General features: G+C 39.9%; 1 protein-coding gene across 2 annotated transcripts in view; it reads right to left on the bottom strand.

Moving 5' to 3' along the window:
* Window positions 1–495: 495 nt before the first annotated feature.
* Window positions 496–21063, bottom strand: part of CAMK4 (calcium/calmodulin dependent protein kinase IV) — a 297805-nt gene continuing 277237 nt past the window's right edge. For both annotated transcript variants that reach the window (XM_049872082.1, XM_049872072.1), the window contains 4 exons: window positions 15826–15901; window positions 10500–10626; window positions 5710–5862; window positions 496–2764 (listed from right to left, as the gene is read on the bottom strand). In XM_049872082.1, coding sequence (XP_049728039.1) covers window positions 2327–2764; window positions 5710–5862; window positions 10500–10626; window positions 15826–15901 — 794 coding nt within the window. In that variant the 3' untranslated portion in view covers window positions 496–2326. The remainder of the gene's footprint in view (window positions 2765–5709; window positions 5863–10499; window positions 10627–15825; window positions 15902–21063) is intronic.

Genomic DNA, 21063 nt, shown 5'->3' with positions numbered 1-21063 from the left:
ATCAAAGGAAAGTTAGATTTATTCTAAAAAATATTCTAAAAATATTAGGTCTGGTGTTCCAGCTTCTCAAGAGTCTGATTTGAAATCAGTGTTGTTGTTTTTTTACAATAAATAAGAAGTTGCATTGTTCTAAATTTCTTGACATGGAAATTTTAAAAACTATACTGTAAAATATGGGCACTTCTATTTCAAGTATGAATAAAAGATACACTAGCTTTTCAGAAATTATATGTAGTATATCTAGATAACCATCAATCAATATGATAGTTGTGACTATATGAAGAAGAACAGGGCATCAGGATTGGAGGAAGACTCGTTAACAATTTGTGTTATGCAGATGACACAACTATGGTTGCTGAAAGTGAAGAGGACTTGAAGCACTTACTACACCTCAATATAATGAAAAAAATTCTCACAACTGGACCAATAAGCAACATCATAATGAATGAAGGAAAGATTGAGGTTGTCAAGGATTTCATTTTACTTGGATCCACAATCAACACCCAAGAAAGCAGCAGTCAAGAAATCAAAAGACGCATTGCGTTGGCCAAATTGGCTGCGAGAGACCTCTTCAAAGTGTTAAAAAGCAAAGATGTCACCTTGAGGACTAAGGTGCACCTGACCCAACACATGATGTTTTCAGTCACCTCATATGGACATGAAAGCTGGACAATGAATAAGGAAGACCGAAGACAAATAATGCCTTTGAACTGTGGTGTCGGAGAATATTGAATATACCATGGACTGCCAAAAGAATGAACAAATCTGTTTTGAAAGAAGTACAACCAGATTTCTCCTTGGAAGCAAGGATGGCAAGACTGCGTCTCACATACTTTGCACATGTCAGGAGGGATCAATCCCTGGAGAAGGACATCACATTTGGTAGAGTTGAGGGTCAGCGAAAAAGAGGAAAACCCTCAATGAGATGGACTGACACAGTGGCTGCAACAATGGGGTCAAGCATAGCAACAAGTGTGAGGATGGCACAGACTGGGCAGTGTTTTGTTCTGTTGTGCATAGGGTTGCTATGCGTTGGAACTGACTCGATGGCACGTAACAACAACAGTCAAAGGAAGAAAAGGCTTTTGTAAGCAAAAACGTAGTTCTTACTCTAGCAAAGACAATAATTACTGTATAACGGAATGTTATTCCTACTCTATTCAAACATTTTGGCACCAGCCTATGGAACATATCTTTGTAAAATATTTGAAACTTGCTCATTATAGAATTTATCCATAAAAATGTTCCTATTTATAAAGTTGTACAAGCTCATGAATAAATATAAGTTTATCTCAAAAATGATAAGAAGTCAATCTTTCTTCCGTAGACTAAGTCCTAATCTTCTTTTTCTTCCCTCACTGTCTTTCCCCCCACCTAAGTTTTTTTTCATCAGATTAGAGAGAGGTAAAAGGAAGACTATGTTCCTCAACATGAGTTTGTAAATACTTTCTCCAACATTGTAAAATGGCAAAATTTTATGAAAGAACATTTTTGGTTATTATTAATATAAAAAAAAACCCAAACCTATTGCCGTCGAGTTGATTCCGACTCATAGCGACCCCACAGGACTGAGTAGAACTGCCCAATAGGGTTTCCAAGGAGCGGCTGGTGGATTTGGACTGCTGGCCCTTTGGTTAGCAACCGTAGCACTTAACCACTGAGCCAACAGGGCTCCATTTTTTAAACTAATAAGGCATTCTCCACACAAGCTTTAGGGGTATATAGTTTCACAGCCCTTAAAAACATGGTTCAATGTCTTACCTATGCGTGAGATGGTTTTTGCTGCATGGTACAACTATAACCTATAATCATCTCCTTGTAAACGGTTTGGATACAATAATGATGAAAAGGAAAATGTTGAGAATGTCACGGGAACACATCTTGTATGATGTAATACTACCTGGTATTAGCTAAGCAGTAGTCCAAAAGAATTACTGCCTTACTGCCTTGTGAAGAAATCCAGAGGATATAGGATGGCTAGGTTTTCAAAGCAAAAAAATTGGTTGTTATTTAGTTCAAATGTGTGCCACTGGTCTTTGAAAATGTCTCAGTGTTTAAAAGTGGTGATGTGTTTACTTGCAATTCCAAATTTAACTCATCAGTATTAGTTATCCATTACATGCCATAGAAGACACTATTATTTTCATAAAGCAGTCACATGCATTGAAGCTAGGATTACCAACTGATATATATGTATTTTTTTTTTTTTTTTTGCACCTCAAAAACAGAATCACTATAGTGAATATCATGCTTCCACATCTTCCTTGCTGAAGGACAAAGTGCATAAAATGCCAGGGTTTGGCTTACAGATCTGAAGGAAGCTGGATTAGTACTCTGGCAGGTTCACATCATACTGTTGAGCCCCAAGTCCCAGATCAGGGTTTTCTTGCCCTTCTTTAGGGTCTGCTGCTTCCTCCACAGTCTTCAGCTTTTCCTCTATTAGGCCCTCTTCTATTTCTGGCTCAGCCACCTCTATCCCATCATCCGGTGCTTCTGGCACCATCTTGGTGGCCTCGGCAGCATTTATATCTACATCCTTAACTTCCCCTAAGGCCTGCTCCCTCATCAGCTCAGCCTGTGCCCCCTCAAATGACACTTGGGCCCCATCTCCTGAAACTTTCTCTTCTTCTGGAATAGCTTTGATGTCCTGGTTGCCATCTTCGATGGGGGATGGGTCTCGGCTGGCCTTGTGGCCCTCCTGGATGTTGCCATGACTGCTGGCACTTCCCAGCCGGGAAGAGGCCACCACCGCCTTCACTGCTGCCTGATGGAAAAGAGAAAAGTGTCAGGGGTAGCCTCCACTTAAGATTCTCAAATCAGAGCTCAACCCCAACTTTGCTTTTAGGGAGTTTGTTTTAGAGGTCAGTGCGCAATCTTTCAAAATGTATTATTCCAATATTGTTTTTAGAACTAATAATTGTTTGGGGAATAAAAGGAATCCTCTCAAAAAATTAGAAATAGAACTACCCTGTGATCCAGCAATCCCTCCCCTAGAGACCTAAAAATAATGACATGAACAGACATATGCCCACCTATGTTCACTGCTGCCTTATTCACAATAGCAAATAAATGGAAACAACTGAAGTGCCTATCAGTGGATAAATGGATAAGCAAATTGTGGTACATACACGTAATGGAATACTATGCAATCATAACGAAAATCAATGAGTCCGTGAAACATATTACAACATGGATGGACCTGGAGGGCATAATGCTAAGTGAAATAAGTCAAGCATATAAGGATAAATATTGTATCAATCCCTTTTTATAGAAGACAAGAATAGGTAAATACAGAGAAATCAATGTTCATTGGTGGTGACAGAGAAGGAGGGGAACATACACTTTAGATAGTAGAAACTTATTATTATTTTGGTGATAGGAAAAATGGTACTGAATGTGGGTGTAGTGAGCACAGTACAACCAAAGTAAAGATGTGCCTTTGAGCACAGACATATTGGTATATGGGTGGGTACAGGTGTGTACTTAGGTGAGAACAGACTGAAGTATCGATAAACTGAAAACCAAACCTGTGCTGTTGAGTCAATTTTGACTCATAGCGACCCTATAGGGCAAAGTAGAACTGCCCTCATAGAGTTTCTGAGGAGCAGCTGATGGATTCGAACTGCTGACCTTTTGGTTAGCAGCCAAGCTCTTAACCACTGTGCTGCCAGGGGTCCAGAAGTATTTATAGGTATGTGTAAATACAAATATATGGGTCCAAGCACGTATATTTGTTGAAGGCAGAAATACAGAAACTCCACAGACATAATCAAGCACCTTCCAAGATTGGTTTTCTGGGTCTGAAAGCTTAGGGCCACAGTCTAATGGGACAGCTCAGTCAATTGGCATAACATAGTTCACAAAAATCATGATCTGGATCCTAGTTAAGTGAGCAGCATCTGGGGTCTTAAAAGCTTGTGAGTGGCCATCTAACACATAACTACGGGTATCTACTTGCCAGGAGCAAAACAGTAAGAAGATAATCAAAAGCTCAGAGAAGAAACAAGTCTACATGATCTCATCTACCCTGAGACCTGAAGAACTAGATGGTGCCTGGCTACAACCACTGACTGTTCTGAGTGGGGTCACAGTAGATCGTCCCGATAGAATAGGAGAAAAATGTGAAGCAGAACTCAAATTCTTTTTTTTTTTTTCAAAAAAAAAAAAAAAGTCAGACAAACTGGAGCAGTAGAGAACAGAGGATTTCCTGAAACTACTGTCCTGAGACATTCTTTAAACCCAGAACCATGCCTATGCCCTAAAATCACCTTTTATCGAAACAGCGACATACAAAATAAAGGATATTACCCATATGATCGGTGTTTTACCTCAAAACCATCAGTATAAGAACAAAAGATCAACAATTACTCAAAGGTAAAGATAAGAAAATAAGGGGGCAGGGAAACTAGAGTACTGGAAATGGAACAAACAGAACACAATTAAAGAGAATGTTGACACATTGTGATTAATGTAACTAACGTCACTGAACAATTTGTGTGGAATTATCAAATGAGAACCTAACTTGCTGTGCAAACTTTCACCAAAATCTCAATAAAATATTATTTAAAAAAAAAGGAAGAAAGGAGCCCTGGTGGCGCAGTGGTTAAATACTTGGCTGCTAACTGAAAGGTCGGCGGTTCAAACCCACCAGCCACTCTGCAGGAGAAAGGTGTGGCAGTCAACTTCCATAAAGATTTACAGCTTTGGAAACCCTATGGGGCAGTAAACTCTGTTCTATAGGGTGGCTATGAATCGAAACTGCCTTGATAGCAATGGGAATGGATTTTAGAAAATGAACAGAAAACCCTCTTTAAGCTCACATTAGTGTATTTAATTATCTGAACAATGAAGGTCTGAATAAACATGCTTTCCCGTGGATCACAAATTTTCAAAAATTTTAGACTGTATATCCCAGGGTATTAATTTCATGGATTAATTCTATGAATGGTAATAGATATTCTGGGCATATAAGAGTTTCAGGGTCAAATTCTTTTGAGAAATCCTGGGTTAAGTTTATTTAATCCAGGGTACTTGAAGTTAAATTGACCATAGAACCCTCTGAGTTTATTAGTCTGTATCAGTCTGTGAGCAACGGTTGAATAGAAGAACCCTATTTTTGACTCCCCGCTGTTCTCTGAGATCTTGCGCTTATATAGCCCATCCTAAACACTATTAGGTAATAAGCAAGTGCCTAATTTGTATTCCATATGCATTCTATAAAAATAGATACATTTTGGCGAGTAATTTTCTATATCATTTAAATCATTTTAATTTTTACCAAGTAGACTTATTATTTACCTCTGTTACTAAATATAATTTTAAAAATTGTTTTCCAATTTTCACATAATCAGAAAGGAGACAACTTTCTGAATAAATATCAGTTTCCTGAACGAGGCCGTTCAAGCAGGTCAGCCTTAGTTGGACGAGAAGCAGCAATAATCTGTTCATTTGGTCGTGAATAAATCTCAATATACAACATATTTCCCTTTGCTAATAATGGATTTCTTACGAGAGGATAGCAAAGCTGCTAAGTGGCTTTATACCAAGCATTGATAGGCTTTCAAAACAGGTTTTCCTTGGTGTGGTAGGAGATGAATAACCATACTAGATGGTTATTCATGGTGGGACTATTATTGATAGTTCAAGGTAAGAAAGAAAGGTCTTTCTCTCTCCCTTTAAAAACAAAAAATGAAACCTATGCCATCTTACCTTAAGCTTGCGGCGGGCATTGAATTCTTGGAGCTTCTTTTGCGCGGTATCCATGTGTACAAAATTGGCTGCTTTTCCTGTGACCCACGGGTGCTGGAGAGCTTGAAAGGTAGTCAGCCGTTTCTTAGGATCCAAAACAATTAATTTTCTGACCTGAAATAAAAAAGAACCGTAGACCTTTTAGGGAGCTTTTTATTGATTTTTATGGTGACCTGGGTTTCCTCTCAGCTATAAACTTCTAGGTCTCATTCTATTTACCTAGCAGTACCACAGAATGTAGATTTGAAGAAAATAAGTAAATAAATAAATAAATAATGTTTTAAGACCTCAGCAGCCACTGTGGATAGGAATGGCTTCAGGTAACAATAGCTGAGGCAGTCTAGGAAGACGGCGGTGTGCAACACTTGAGACCCCAAACTGGGAGATTGCTTCCCAGCAGAGGTCAAAGAAATCAGTCCTGCTTGCCTGTGGACTAGGAGTTCTTTGAAGGCAGACCCAGCATCTGAATAACTCTGGGCTGTGACTCACAAACACTTAGAATTCAGAACTCAAAATATGTCTCAATGATGATGGAATCATTCATGCACCAACCATTTTTTCTATGTGGATTAAATGGCAAACAAAGGTATAGTATCCAGCCCTTACGGAATACTATCCCATGATTCTTGGTATAATATACAGACTATTTAGACTCAGAGACATGCTTGAGCCTCGGTTATACCTCTTATTACTTTTATGACTCTAGATAAAGACATATAGGAATTGTCTATGATACTCCCCTGGGCTCTTGTATTATTTCCATTTCAATTCCTTTGTAAATGAGTCCTTATATGTATATATATATATATAAAATTAAAAACCTCATGTAATCCTTTCAATAACCTCATCAAAGTGGAATTATTAGCTCCCATTCACAAATGACGGATGAAAGGAAGCTTGGAAAGATCTAGCGGCTTGTCCAAGGTCAGACAACTTGTAATTGGTGAAGGGTGTATTCAAACTCATGTCTATTTTACCCCAAAGTTTATCCTGTGGCTACTAGATCATGGTGCCTCCCAACGTAGTCAAAGTCTTTGGGGTGTGGTCGCTCATGTGCAAAATGAGGGGCTTTGGATGCTTTATGGCCTAATGTCTCTTCTGACTCTAACAACCTAAAAAGAGCTGAAGTCAGGCTAACAAAATGAGGCAGCAAGTCAAAAGAGGAATAAATATCATCTGGTCTTTGTTTCACTTTCTTCCTGTAACAATGTCAAAGGAATGCATGTTTGGGTGGACACACTGGGTTTGTAGAGGACAGAGCTATAAGGCTGCTTAGGCTTAAAATCTGAAAGTAGGTGGAGAAAGGTAAGGATGATTAAGAGAAAGAATGCATGGCACTAAATAAAAATCTGATAATAGTCATAGCTATCATCTGTTCAACATGTGTACTAATAACTTTATATAAATAATACCTAATCCTTACAACATCCTTGTGATGGTTAAGATTGTCTGTCAACTTGGCTGGGCCATGATTCTTAGTGTTCTGGCAGTTGTATAATGTTGTGATCACTTCCCTGTTGAACTTTGATATGTGATCACCCCTATGATGGAATCTGCTGAGTGGTACTGGCAGGGCGGGGCCTTCATCTTTTGGATCTTTTGGTCCTCCACCACCTACTCCCTTCCTGCTCGCCTTGGCAAGGCTTTTGGCTTGTTCTGGATCCAGCAGCTGTCTCTTGTTGCCTGATCTCCAGTTCTTGGGACTTGAGCTAGCGGCTTAGCTGTTGATCTTGGGATTCATGGATCTTCACAGCCTGGGAGCAAGAGTCCTGCTCTCTGACCTGCCGATCTTGAGTTCACCAGCCCCTGCAGCTACCTGAATCAGGAGAAACCTTGTGGTCTTGCCGGCTGATCTTGGCATTCGTTGACCTTTACAGCCTGTGAGTGGGAGCCCTGCTCTCTGACCTGCCGATCTTGGGTCTGCCAGCTTCTGCGGCTGCATAAATTTGGAGACGCCTCTATCCTGATCCAGGGACTTGGGACGTTCCAGTCTCTACAATCGTGTGAGCTGTTTCCTTGATATAAATCTCTATATAAATTTACACGCTTTACTGGTTTTGCTTCTCTAGAGAACCCCGCCTAAGACAATCCATTGACAGTTAGGTATTTTCCTCCCATTTTCCAATCATGATTCTCCCCTTCCTCATCATTATCATCCTCCTTCTCATGAAAATATGAAGTATTTATTGAGAGTCAATATATGCCAAAAACTTACATATGTAATCTTTACATTTGAAGATTTGATGCATTAGATTGTTAAGAAACTTGCTGAAGGTGAGAAAGGTCCAGTGACATTGTTGGGATTCAAACCCAAAGACTTGCCATTATCCTACAGTACCTGACCCGCTCCCCCCCACCCCGCCCCATCAGCACGGTAGCTGCTGCTGAGGACAGATCAAATGCAAGCAAGCCTCCAAGCATTCCTCTAGCTCTGAAGTTTTATAAGTTTATTAACCAACAGGGACTCTAACTGAATGAAGGTACATCACAGTTAACCCTCTTATTTATATGATTTTTATCAGGGATGAAAAGACACAGAAGGACTAACTAAGGAATCTTACTGAGTTGGTTAGCACTAGTTACTTAAGTTGCATAATGTCACTTCATTTTCCCACACAACCTAGAGGCAAGTACTATTATCATTCCAGATGAGAAAATTAAACATTGAGAGTTTAGAAAACAAGCCCAAGGTCCCACTTCTAGGTGGAATAAAAGTGGGACTTGAATCCAGGTGTGTCAGACCCTAAAACTCCACAGCCTTATCACAGATTCATTGTTTCATTTAATAACTATTTATTGAGGCTATATGTCTGTATGGTACTAATTTCTGGGGCTACATGTCTTGTTCGCTCCCAGAGTTTTCAACTCATTAAGGAAGAAAATATTGAAACAAGTAATTATAAATAGCAACTATCATTAAAGGGAAGTCCAGGGAGCAAAGAAGAATGTGGCAGAAGGAACTAACAAACTGTCAAGGGAGGGATTGAGGAAAGCACAGGCTGAATGCCTCCCAGAGGTTGTCAAATGAGAGCTTGGGCTTGAAGACAGAGTTAACCCAGGCAAATAGGAGGCGGGGGAGAGAGAGAGAGAGAGTGTGTGTGTATGCGTGTGTATGTGTTGTAATGGTGGTGGGGAGGAGAGGAGAAAGGAAGGAAGGAAGGAGAACACAACATTACCAAGCAAAGGAATGAGCAATGGACAATATCTAGAGCTGTGCTGATGAGGAACTGAAAGTCTGGTGGGCTGGGCTGGAGTGAAGAGATTTCAAAGGAGAGCGATGCAAAATAAGTGATAGCCTTGGAGGGGCTGTGCTATGTAGATCTGGTTATGGATTTTATTCTAAGAGCCTTACAACAGGAGAGTGGCATGATTTGAGTTATTTATAGTAGCATCTTTCTGGATTCTATGTGGAGAGTGTATCTGAGAAGGGCAGGAAAAGGGGCAAGTAGATCAGACAGGAGGTTGTGGCAGTGGTTCAGGTGGGAACGGATGGTGGCTTGGATTTTGACAGTGGCGATGGAGGTGGAGAGAAGTGATTGAATTCAAGAGATGTTTAGGAGTGAGGGGTCTGACTTGAGGGAGGAGTTGGGATGACATAGCCCCACATCTCACACACTGCCAACTCCTCCCAATCACAGTGGGAGAGTGGGGGACCCTACCAGATATGGTCGACAAAAGAACACAGATGATCAGGAGGAAATGTTTGGAGGGAAAAGAGCAGTGGAAACCTGGATTGTCAGCGTTAACAAAGTTTCTCTGCTGGGAAGCTTAGTAACCTCAGACTGCCATTTCACCTCTCTGGGCTTTGTCGCACTCATCTTTTTAAAACAATGGAAAGACTATATGACTTCTAAAATCGCTTGGAGGTTTTTAAAAAGTCAGCTTCTGATTATTCCTGTGTGAAATGTCTCTAGATGATTAATGTCAAATGTTTCTATCCCATGCAACTGAAAAACCCCACTTGCCGTTGAGTCAATTCCGATTCATGGTGACCCCATTCCTGTCAGAGTAGAACTGTGCTCTGTGAGGTTTTTAATGGCTGTGATCTTTCAAAAGTAGACTGCCAGGCATTTCTTCTGAGGCACCAGTGGGTGGATTCAAACTGCCAACCTTTCAGTTAGTAGCCTAACACTTAACCATTTCTGCCACCCAGGACTCCTAATCCCATGCTAGCTACTAGCATCATCTATTTTATTTTAAAAGAGGTGAGCCACCTCCCACAGTGTATATTTTTCCTGAATGCAAACCAATGTCAACATTGGCTAAAGCAAAAAGCAATGTAATAATAATAAATACAGTATTAGTATCATGGGATTTGTTTATAATGGCAGTGATGCATGATGGGACATGTTATTCATAAGTTGCAGTGATATTTCAGGAAGCAATGCCATTTTGTTAAAAGTATACATGAATTTAACAAGCCATATTAAAATAGAATTCTGTGTAAATTATGTTTGAATTCACCCAGCACTGCTTTCTTCATAAGCAAGGTTCTATATTTACCAAGTAGTAAAAACTCATTAACTAATACCACAGTAATTTGTCATTTCTGATAATTCACTTAGTGCTAAATTAAAACATCTATTTTTCATTATCTATGAAGAAAATGCACTAGTATGTGTTATGAAATATACTTTAAAATTAAAAAGAAATAAGATATCAAGGCAAAAGAGGAAATTAAGAAAAATGGCATTGCCCACTGATTAGTTCAAAGGAATGTGAGGGATTTTATTTCATTTTGTCACACTTACCAAGTCCTTGGCATTTAGAGATACTTCATCCCACCAGGGGGAGATAAAGTAATATTCACAATTCAGAATTCTCCTGAACATGAACTGATCTCCTCTTTCATCATAAAATGGTTCAAATCCACAAAGTCTAGGGGGGCAAAAGACAGGGAATAAAATGTTTTTGAGAGCCTAAATATATTTTGTCAAATTTCTGCAGAAATTCAAGGTCATCCTTGTTCATATGGCAAGTATAATTACCTTGTTACATTTCATTTTTAATTATGTAAAAACACAATCACACCTTCAGGAAGTAAGAATAGATACAAAACCAACTAAGGATTTTTACAGCAAAAAATTGTAATAATTATGACACAAAAAACAATAATAATCACTAACATTATAATAGGCATGGTGCTAAGAACTTTACACGGTTTTTTTTTATGTGGAATTAAGAAGACACAGAAATATTCAATTTATTACAGTATAGAAGAGTTGGAATTTGAGAATGGAGAGATTAAAAAATGGAAAGAAAATCCTTTTCATTCATTTTTATTCAGCCCTGTTTACTGAATTCCTCTGTAGAAATGTGTCAAGTATCATAGTTATTTCCATCCCATTCCAATTTTGATTTCAGAGTGAACAAAGATAATAGCCAAAAACTACTGTCAGGGAATGGCTTCAAAAACGTCTTCAACAGTGAATAGATGCAGCCAGAGATGAGCAGCCTAGAATCACCTCAACTTTGAATGTGACCCTCACTTTGGTACACCGTAGAGGCATTCTACTATGTCCACCTTCTTCTTCTACTACAGGTCAACATAAAAAAGGTGGGCAAACGTGGGAGTAAAGAAACAGGGAACCATTCTTGGAATCCTAAAGAGAGAGAAAACTCGAGTTGCTGGTCTGGTACCACCACAGCTCGGCAGTTTGCAGATAGGTAGAAGACTAGAGACCGAAAAGAAAGTGTTAAAAGAAAAAAAAAAATCCCTTCCAGGGCATGTGCTGAGTGTGTTGCATTCGACAAGAACAGACAGAAAGAAAAAAGAAACAGAATAACCTAAAGGACATCTTCACTCAAACTCTCCCCTCAAGCCGTTCAGGTTCGTGCCCAGTAAGAAAAGCCCAAGTGTATCCCGACATGGCGGGCTTCTAGGAAGAAGTCATCTCTCATTTCCTTCTGCACAGAGACTGTTCCACCGGGAGAGCTCTTTCTCTTCCAAGTGCTCTACAGCCAGGCAGGCCTTGTCAGCAAGGCCTCGGGTGCAGACACTCGAGCCAAAGGGTCCTCCCTTTCCCTACTGTAGCAGTCTGCGCAGAGAACCCTGCTCCTGGCCTACCTGTGGACATGAAGCGTAAGAAGGGAAGTGGGGAGAGCATCTCCACACCTTGACAGGAAGGGGCATAGCCTTGCTTGGCCCTCTCCACCCTGTCCGTTACTAGAAAAGTATGGCCTGTGGTTGGGTGATCATAAAGAAATTAGCCAACTTTTCAAGTTTAGGCGTTTAAGGAGCTCCTCACGTTTCTCCTCCTGAAAATCTAGAGAGAAAGGGACAATTGAGAAAGCACAGAACTTGAATGCTTTCTCTTTGATTTCAGTCATGTCAGTGATTTTGTGCTTTGGTGACAGAGGTAAAAAGTTTATGTCATGTCAGCCAGAAATGCCAAAAATGGAAGAAACGTCACACAGAGCAGCAAACCCACATGCACACGCATGTGCACGCACGTACACACACGCACACACACATACACACACGGTGCAAGCACCCTTCAGAATTGTAATATTTTAATGCTAGCGAAGACAGTTTCGAATATATTGGGATTATACAGGCCTGAAGTGTAATGTATAATACAGGGTAGCTCCAAGCCTTTGGGTAGAACCACAGTGCTGAGAGCTGAAAAGAGAGAGTTTGAATCTCTGAGCCTTCCTGATCCTGATCTGCTTATCACAGTGGTCAGAAGTAACAGAATGAAGAAAGAACAATATTCTTTCCCCAGTGTAAAAGTAATCTCATATGTAAGCAGAAGGGATTCTATGATGTGGCCTTAGGGATTCATTTTAATGAATTAAGCACTTAGTGTGGCAAACAGAATTAATGATCTAACAGGCACAGCCCTGCAGCTTTTGGTGGTGGAGACATAGGATTTAGGATACTTAGAGGGACCAGAATTTCTGGCAGAAACAACAGAATGACCCTCATTCCCAGCCTAATGTCATCTTGAGAAACAACAAGACCATGGCACAAACTAACTTGGTGGTGACAAGCTAGATCTTTTACAAAGGAGAAAGTGAAATGCTAAAATGCCGCAGCAACCGCTGCAACAAGAGGGACAGAGTGAACAGCAGTCTCTACAATGACAGTGAGAATCCAGCTTTTATGGTTTTATTTAAGAGTAAGCTGTAGACTTTATGCACATCCAGACAAATGGACGTGAAACAGGTCCTTCAACATTTGGAGGATAAGAGAAAGGATTTGACTGAGGTTCATAATACAGCCTCAGTGTAACATTTACTTTCCCAGGCAGCATCAGTAAAAAACAGACCCTTGGTCCTAATGGTTCATTCTGTTACTTCTGTACTCTACTCCATTTGGCTCCAAGCCACCTCTAGGGCATAAGTCAGGTGCCTAGAAGTCATGGTCTCAGGTCACCAGTAGGCTACGGGGTACATATCAAAGCTAACCTGGCACAATGAAAAGACATGCAGGTCCACACGCCCCATCTACCCTGAGACGGGAAGAACTAGATGGTGCTCGGCTACCACTACCAACCATTCTAATCAGAGTCACAAGAGATGGGCCCTGATGAAATGGGAGAAAAATGTGGAACAGAATCTCAAATTTCTAAAAAAAAATAAAAATCAAAAAATAATTACAAAAACCAAAGCAGACCTACTGGACTGGTTGAGACTGAGGACTCCCTGAGGCTACTGCCCTGAGATAGTCTTCACACCTAGAACTGAATCTAACCCCTGAGGTCACCTTGTAGCTGAGTGACAAATTGGCTCACAAAATAATGAATATCACCCATAAGCACTGTGCTCTTTTAAAAATCACCTATATGAGATCAAACGGTCAACAATTACTTAAGAACAAAGATGAGAATGTAAGGGGACAGGGAAGCTAGATTAATGGAAATTGAACAACCAGAATGGAAATAAGGAGAACGTTCACTCATTGTGAAGAATGTAACCAATGTCAGCGAACAATGTGTGTAGAAATTGTTGAATGGGAACCTAAACTGCCATGTAAACCTTCCCCCAAAATAAAGTAAAATATGTTTAAAAAAAAAAAAAAAAAAGAGAGAGCTACAGGTCCAATGGCACAGTCCACTGAAGAAAATGTTGCAACAGACTTTTGCCAGGTAGACTTCATTGATTGTTCATTAACTATAGGTTAAATAAAAATTCTCCGGGCTTAGGCACTGACAGAAGTTAGTTTGGAATCAACGAATATTAGTTGTAAGCAACACTGTTATTTTCATTTTTGTGGCTGTTACCGCTAACTTTAAATCAACATCTATTAATTAATGGCCTTAAATGTATAAGGATATAATAAATACTTTGCATGATACGGTGATCAGCTAGGGGAAAGAGTCTTGACAGCTTTTTTTTTTTTTTTAACATTATCTTCAGGGCTATAATAAAATGTTTCTCAAATTATCACAGTTTTTCCTTCATTTTCCCATGCCGGTGATCATATCATAGTTTCATGTATTTCATTTCTAGTTTTTCAAGGTGAATGTAATTTAATTTCCTACCTCCACCTGCCCAGGTTCTTTTATACCTTAAATGCACATTTCAACATGAAATTGTAATGGGGCTCATTTACCTTGGGGACAAACCCGAGCCCTTATTTGTGTAGCTGTTTGTCACTGAATGGCACTAAATATGATGTCACCTACCTAATTTATGAGACAACATTCTTTCCCCGGTGTAAAACTGATCTCATGTACAAGTAGAAGGAATTCTACGATGTGGCCTTAGGGATTTGTTTTAATGAATTATGCACTTGGTGTGGTAAACAGAATTAATGATCTAACAGTTTGTATTTCATAAGAAAAAAAATTCTCTCTAAATTCTTCTTATGTTTAATACATTCTGGAAACATAAGAAATTGAATAGTGAAAATATCTTCTGATAGTTCATATTAGCAGATCGCTATTTTACGGGTTGCTTGTTAAACCTATTTGTCTTGGCTACTGACCAACGTGAGCTTAGAGTTTGCTAACTTGCTTGGAGATGCCGCTCTAATTATCCCATTCCTAGCTCATGCTACCTAGACACTATACTTTCCAAGATTATTACATTTTTTTAAGCTTTTTCTTTCTCACCTCCCAAAATTTCTTTACAAAATTGAATATTATGGGTTCCAACAACTAACTCCACAGTGCCTACTGTCAGCTGAAGGTCTAAAGCAGGATTATTGTCTAATTTGGTTCCTCACTTTCAGTTCTTGTCCTTTAGTGAGCACTTAGCACTGTATCCTCAAGGCTTTGTTCTGGGCCTTTACTCCGAGCCCTAGGCCCTCCATTCTCACAGATTAAAAAAATCATGTAGATAAATAGCAACCCAATCTGCTTGTTCTGAATTAAACTTTTGAACTCACTGATAGCCTGCTTTGTAGTTGTTCTGCAATAATCGCCCTTCCCAGATGCTCTTCTGTCATTTTTGCTTGTTCCTCTCCTTATCATCTGTAATTTCATCATATCTTTGGCAAATTTTCTGAAATGTTCTATTTATTATTAGACAGGAGTTCAGGAATGGAATTGGAGATACCAAGGGATGAAAGATTTAGATCATTTTTTCACAGGGAAATTTGTGTAGAGTATTAAACCCAAAAAAAAAACCCAAGGCCCTGAAAAATCTAACAGAGGTAGGAAACAAAATCATGGCCAAAATGCCTTTAAAATATTTTTAGTTAGAAATGTACCAGTATGGGACTGTTTCAGAAATTAAATAACCGTTTGCCCTTTAAAAGGACTAACACTTTAATTATTTTAGAGACAATGCAAAAGAGTAAAATAAGAGCAAGCTTATCAGGTGGTCTTGAGTTTCACATTCCTCACCATCTTCAAGCACTGAATTGTTCCCTAAATCTGCTGTACACTGTGTGGCAGAATGAGACTCAGAAAATCTCTGTACAGAAGTTCTGGCACCAAGAAAATTACAAATAAAAAACAATTGCTCATTTTCAGAAAATTCTATTACAAAGTACATTTAGTATGGAATGAATAAGTAATCCAATCAATGACAGACTGTCTAAAAGTAATCTTGCTTTTTTATGAAGACTATAGGTACCTAGAAAATGTTACAGGAAAGACAAGTAGTTTGCATGAAAACTTCACTTACAGGATGTAGGTGATTATTCCTACAGACCACATGTCTACCTCAGGTCCATAGGCACAGCCTCTGAGAATTTCGGGAGCTGCAAAAATAGTGAAAAGTGTGTTAAATTGGAGATTAAATTCAACATTCATATTTGAATAACAAGCAATGGGGAAAGAACTAATTCATTAACAAAAACTTCAGAACTGTTTTATAACTAATCATGTACAGGGTCAGCAGAAAAGAGGAAGGCCCTCAATGAGATGGACTGACACACTGGCTGCAACAATGGGGCTCAAGCATAACATCGATTGTGAGCATGGCACAGGACTGAGCAGTGTTTCATTCTGTTGTACACAAGGTTGCTATGAGTTGGAACTGACTCAATAGCTCCTAACAACAACAACAACAACAACATCTCCTAAACCCAAGTATGAGGTTGCAAATTCTTATGTCCGTTTACGTGTTTTGGGGGTACATAAGAATGAAGCTATTGACTTTATATTCTACATTGGAACATTGTGACACTGCTCAAACCAGATAGAGCTACATCTCTGCTAAAAAAGACTCCTTACTTCAAAGGGAGCTTAGTACACAGAAAACAGGAAGAAATGAAAGGAGAAAGTTTAGCACAGTGTCATGGATCAACTTGTGTCCTCGAAAAATGTGTCAACTTGGTTATGTCAATATTGTGTGGTTGTCTTCCATTCTGTGATTGTAATTTTATGTTGAAGAGGATTAGGGTGGAATTTTAACACCCTTACTAAGGTCACATTCCTGATCCAATGTAAAGGGAGTTTTCCAGGGGTGTGGCCTGTATCACCTTTTATCTTACAACAGATAAAAGGAAAAGGAAGTGAGCAGAGAGGGGGGGATCTCATACTACCAAGAAAAAAAGCACCAGGAGCAGAGCACGTCATTTGGACCCGGGGTTCCTGTGCAGAGGAGCTCCTAGTTCAGGGGAAGATTGATGACAAAGACCTTCCTCCAGAGCAGACAGAGAGAAATGCCTTCCCCTGGAGCTGACACCCTGAATTTGGACTTCTAGTGGTAGACTGTGAGAAAATAGATGATTAAGACACACAGTAAGGGACAAAAAGGCACCACGGCGCTCCACTGAGATCTAGAACTACTTGGAGCAGAGGGCATTGATGAGTGTGTATCTTACTCTGCAGGGCAGGGGCCAGGCAGGTGGTGGGAAGAGCTGGGAAATCTCTGGTGCTGGAAGGTTGGAGCAGGAGCTAGGAGGGGCCCTTGCACATTTCCCAGCATTGAGAGCTACATGTGGGTCCCAAAGATTAGCTGACCCTAGTCAGCCTGGGGGTTATGAACTGAGAGAAGGGGCCTTTCTCTGTGCACAATGAGGTAGTTCACATCAGTCCTGTCCTCTGTTGTGAAAAGGCAAGGTCTTCTCAGCCTTGAAATGGCCCTTTGGGAAATACTAACAAAATCTTTCATGTTTTTACTATGTGTCAAGGATTGGGAGTGTTGTTTGTTTGCCTAACAAAGAACGGAAGAAAAGTGCGGGCTCCATTACTGACTGAAAGATACGGCTCAGGGCTATAGCCAAGAGTGGCCTTTTTTATTTTGAACAAATGTGCTGTAGATGCTGGTATGGTCCCTCAAGAAGGAGCTGACTGATGAGGGACCATACCAAAAGGCTGAGGTTTCCCTGAGGGAGGCCTCGAGGACACCACATCCCTCCCATGCTGGGTGAAGAAGAACAAGTGGACTGGATCCCTGGTCCATGCAGGCTGGAAATGCCATATTCAGTGTGGGTTGTCAAAGTGAGCTCCAAAAGGGGACTCTGCAAGTCCAGAAGTCCCTCATGGGGCTCTGGATTTCACGTATGGGAAGGACTACAGTGGATTTTCCACCAAAAGCTTATCATACAATCCCCTACCCCATCCTTTTCCAATCAGGATTTTCTCTTCCCCATGAAAGTTGTGTTACATAAAATATAGATGACAAAGAGCCCGTAGGTGAAATGAGAGTGTGTGTTCTAGCACTCTAACCAGTAAATTTAGCAAGATCCAAGATGCAACCCTTTAAGACACTGATCTGCAGCCAAGAAGTTTTTGCTTACCTGCAGGAAAATTATTCTTAGAAAATCTTCCTTTTAAGATTTAATTAACATAATTAAGGAAAATGCATGTTCAATGCAAATACCGTTCACTTTTGTCAGGTTAACTTTCATTTCCCAGGGCATTCTATGCCCTCCAGAAGGTTCCTTTGAGCCCCAACACTGAACTCCGCTCCCAAATACTTTGCTCATGGTGCAAAGGGAACTCAGGTTAGGTTGCTGCTTTCCACGTGGGCTGTTACTGCCTGTCTTTGTCACTGGGAGCTGTTCCAGTCAGAGAGCTAAATGCATGCATATTTCCTTCCCACTCAGCATCAGTGATTCCTATCTGGTCTGAAGTGCTATCCAGTCCCACACTGACATTCAAAGATAAACACAGAAATATGTCGGGGAAAATCTTTTACCTTTTCTGGGTCTTGGTTTTCACTTCTAAAAAGTCAGTGAGTTGGACTAGCTGATTTCCAAGTTGACTTTATCTTAACCTGCTGCCCAACTGAGATATTAGTAAAGAGATCCACCATCACCACCACCAATTGCAATTGAGTCGATTTCTGGCTCATGACAGGTGATCCCATTTGTGTCAGAGTAGAACTGCACCCCACAGGGTTTGTAATGGATGGTTTTTTGGAAGTGGATCACCAGGCCTTTTTTCCAAAGTACCTTTTGGTTAGCAGCCGAGTGTAGTAATTGTTTGCACCACTCAGTGATGAGATAGTTACTGGTAATTAAAGAAAGAAGAAGAAAGGACAACCATTCTACCTGCAGAGCCTACTGCAATTTCTCATTCCTCCTGCTGAAGCTGTCTGCTGCCCTGCATGCACCTTCTCTGTTGGCTCCAGTGAAATGAACCTTTCTATCTCGTGCTGTCCAAAGACTCATCCCTGTAAAGGTCAGGTCACTTCCATAGCTCCCAGCCCAAGAACCCCACATGAAGTGAATGCCATGGAACCAGTGCTTTGAACTGGTTCATTCTGGTTTGAACCCCTGCTGAGAATTTGCATTTCTACCCTAGACATACTGAATCAGAATCTATATTTTAACAAGGATTCTGAATCAGTATATCTAGTGGGTGGAAATGCAAATTCTCAGCAGCGGTTCTAACCGGAAGGAACTGTTTCCAAGTCCTGCATGGAACACTATTCTTTTTGGATCCACTTTTGGGGCATCTGGGTTTCTTACCTGACATGGCAATATTTGACCAAAAAAAAAAAAATTTTTTTTTCACAGCAATGCATGGGCAGCATGATACCCCAGGGGCAATTTATTTCCTTGCAATGCATGATGTTGCAATGTGAGTAAACTTGTGGTGTGAAAAGCTCAACTTCCTACAATCAGGTCAACTAAGACAAAAGGAATATAGATGCTTTTGGCCTTCAAAATGAATTTCTCTTAAAATTAGATTAAAAAAAATTTACTAATTGTAGTATAAAATTTGGATGAAACAGTATAAAAACCTCAACTCAGTAGTATTAACGATTAGATACTATTCTCAATAACTTTTGTATATTTTTGATTACTAATTAATATAGCCTGGACCGTCTGCAGAAGAAGCAAGAACACACTCGTAACCTATCTCAGTGCTTCCCGATAGCCAAAAGCCTTTCTGGAATAAATCTCAGGCTCTGGCACTCCAAGCGCCTCAAAGTCTCCTAGGTATCAGATGTCCTTGCAGGTGATTCTACTAATTTGTGATCTCCTTTTTTTTTTTTTTTTAAAGTGAGCGATATTTGATTACTTCCAAGTTTGTTCAAGGAGAATAATCAGCTGGTCCACCTTTTAATGCTGTAAGCACTCCCTACAGTCCTTCATATCTTTTTTCATCTCATTACCAAAACAAACCAATAAAAATAAGAAGAGGAGAAAATTATTTCAAAGTGTAATACAGTTTTTTAAATGCAAGTAAAAAGACTGAGGATAGTCTTTGCTGACTATTCAATAATCATTTATTCATTTTCTTGGCTGTTGTCTAAGTGGATCCAAGTTTTCTGCCACATCCTAAAATTACCTTATAATTCATTCTGAATTATTACTGCTTGTTAAATACTAAATACCAAGGCACCTCATACTTCAGTCTTCAATACAGAATAATTTTGGTAAATAATCTTGGAATTGCAAAGAGACCAGACTTAACTTTTAAAAAAATGATTTTGACTGAATTAAAAAATTAAATAAAAAATTCAAACTGTAATGAAAATATTCACCAACGTAACACCTAGACCACAGAGTGCTGTTTTTTTTGATAAAATGATAGCATCATAGAAACATATAGCGATGAGGACGAATTTCACTTTCTCAAATAAAATCTTAATGTGTGGGTCTGGAAATGGTCCTACAATAAAAAGCATCAAGCTATCACCTTTTAGAAACAAGTCACCAGGCTCTTCTCCTGAGGTGTTTCTGGGTGGGTTTGGACCACCAATTTTTGGTTAGTAGTCAAGTGCTTAACCGTTTGCTGTCCAGGGACTCCACCCATGAATGAAATCAATGAGTTCTTTCACTCACTCATTAAATAAATCATCAAGTATTTCTTATGCACTTGCTGTATGATAGGCCACTGCTGGGTGGTGCTAGGGGAATGATAGTGGAAGAGTTAAGGAGAACAAGTCCTTGTCATCATGGAGCTTACAGTTTGGTGGAGGAGGAAGATGTTAAATGAAAAAATGCCAAGTGGTAACTGGATGTGATTGGAAAGAGAGTATCTCTAAGTGCCCTGACCCAGTCAGGGAGGTCAGAAAGGGTGATCCAGGGAAGCAAAGTTTGAGCTGAGATGTGAAGGAGCTGGAGGAGTTAACTAGGCAAAATAGGAAAGGGGGGCGGGTGAAGGAAGGGAGAGAAGTTCCAGGCAGAGAAAACACATATGCAAAGGGCCTGTGGCAGGAAGGAGCAAGAAGCACTCAAGGAACTCAAAGAAGTCAGTGTGTCTGGACCACAGAGTTATGTGCAGCACAGCTCAGGTGTGATGAGTCTATTGAAGCAGGTAGAAGCCAGGCTACAGATTTTGTAGACTGGGGCTTTGTTTGTTTGCTTTTTTTTTTTTTAAATTCTCTCCTATGCATTTGTTTTAGCAATTCAAAACATATGGGAGAAAGGATCCTTTTTTGTATTCTGAAGTCCGAATCTGACTAGGAAACTACCCTCCCTCCCATTGCTGAGGAGAAAACATTGTGGGATTTTTCACC

This window comes from Elephas maximus, chromosome 2, assembly GCF_024166365.1.
Source record: "Elephas maximus indicus isolate mEleMax1 chromosome 2, mEleMax1 primary haplotype, whole genome shotgun sequence".
NCBI classification, from domain to species: Eukaryota; Metazoa; Chordata; class Mammalia; order Proboscidea; family Elephantidae; genus Elephas; species Elephas maximus.
The sequence above is the reverse complement of the archived record's forward strand: the minus strand, read 5'-3'. Positions and strand labels throughout refer to the sequence as shown.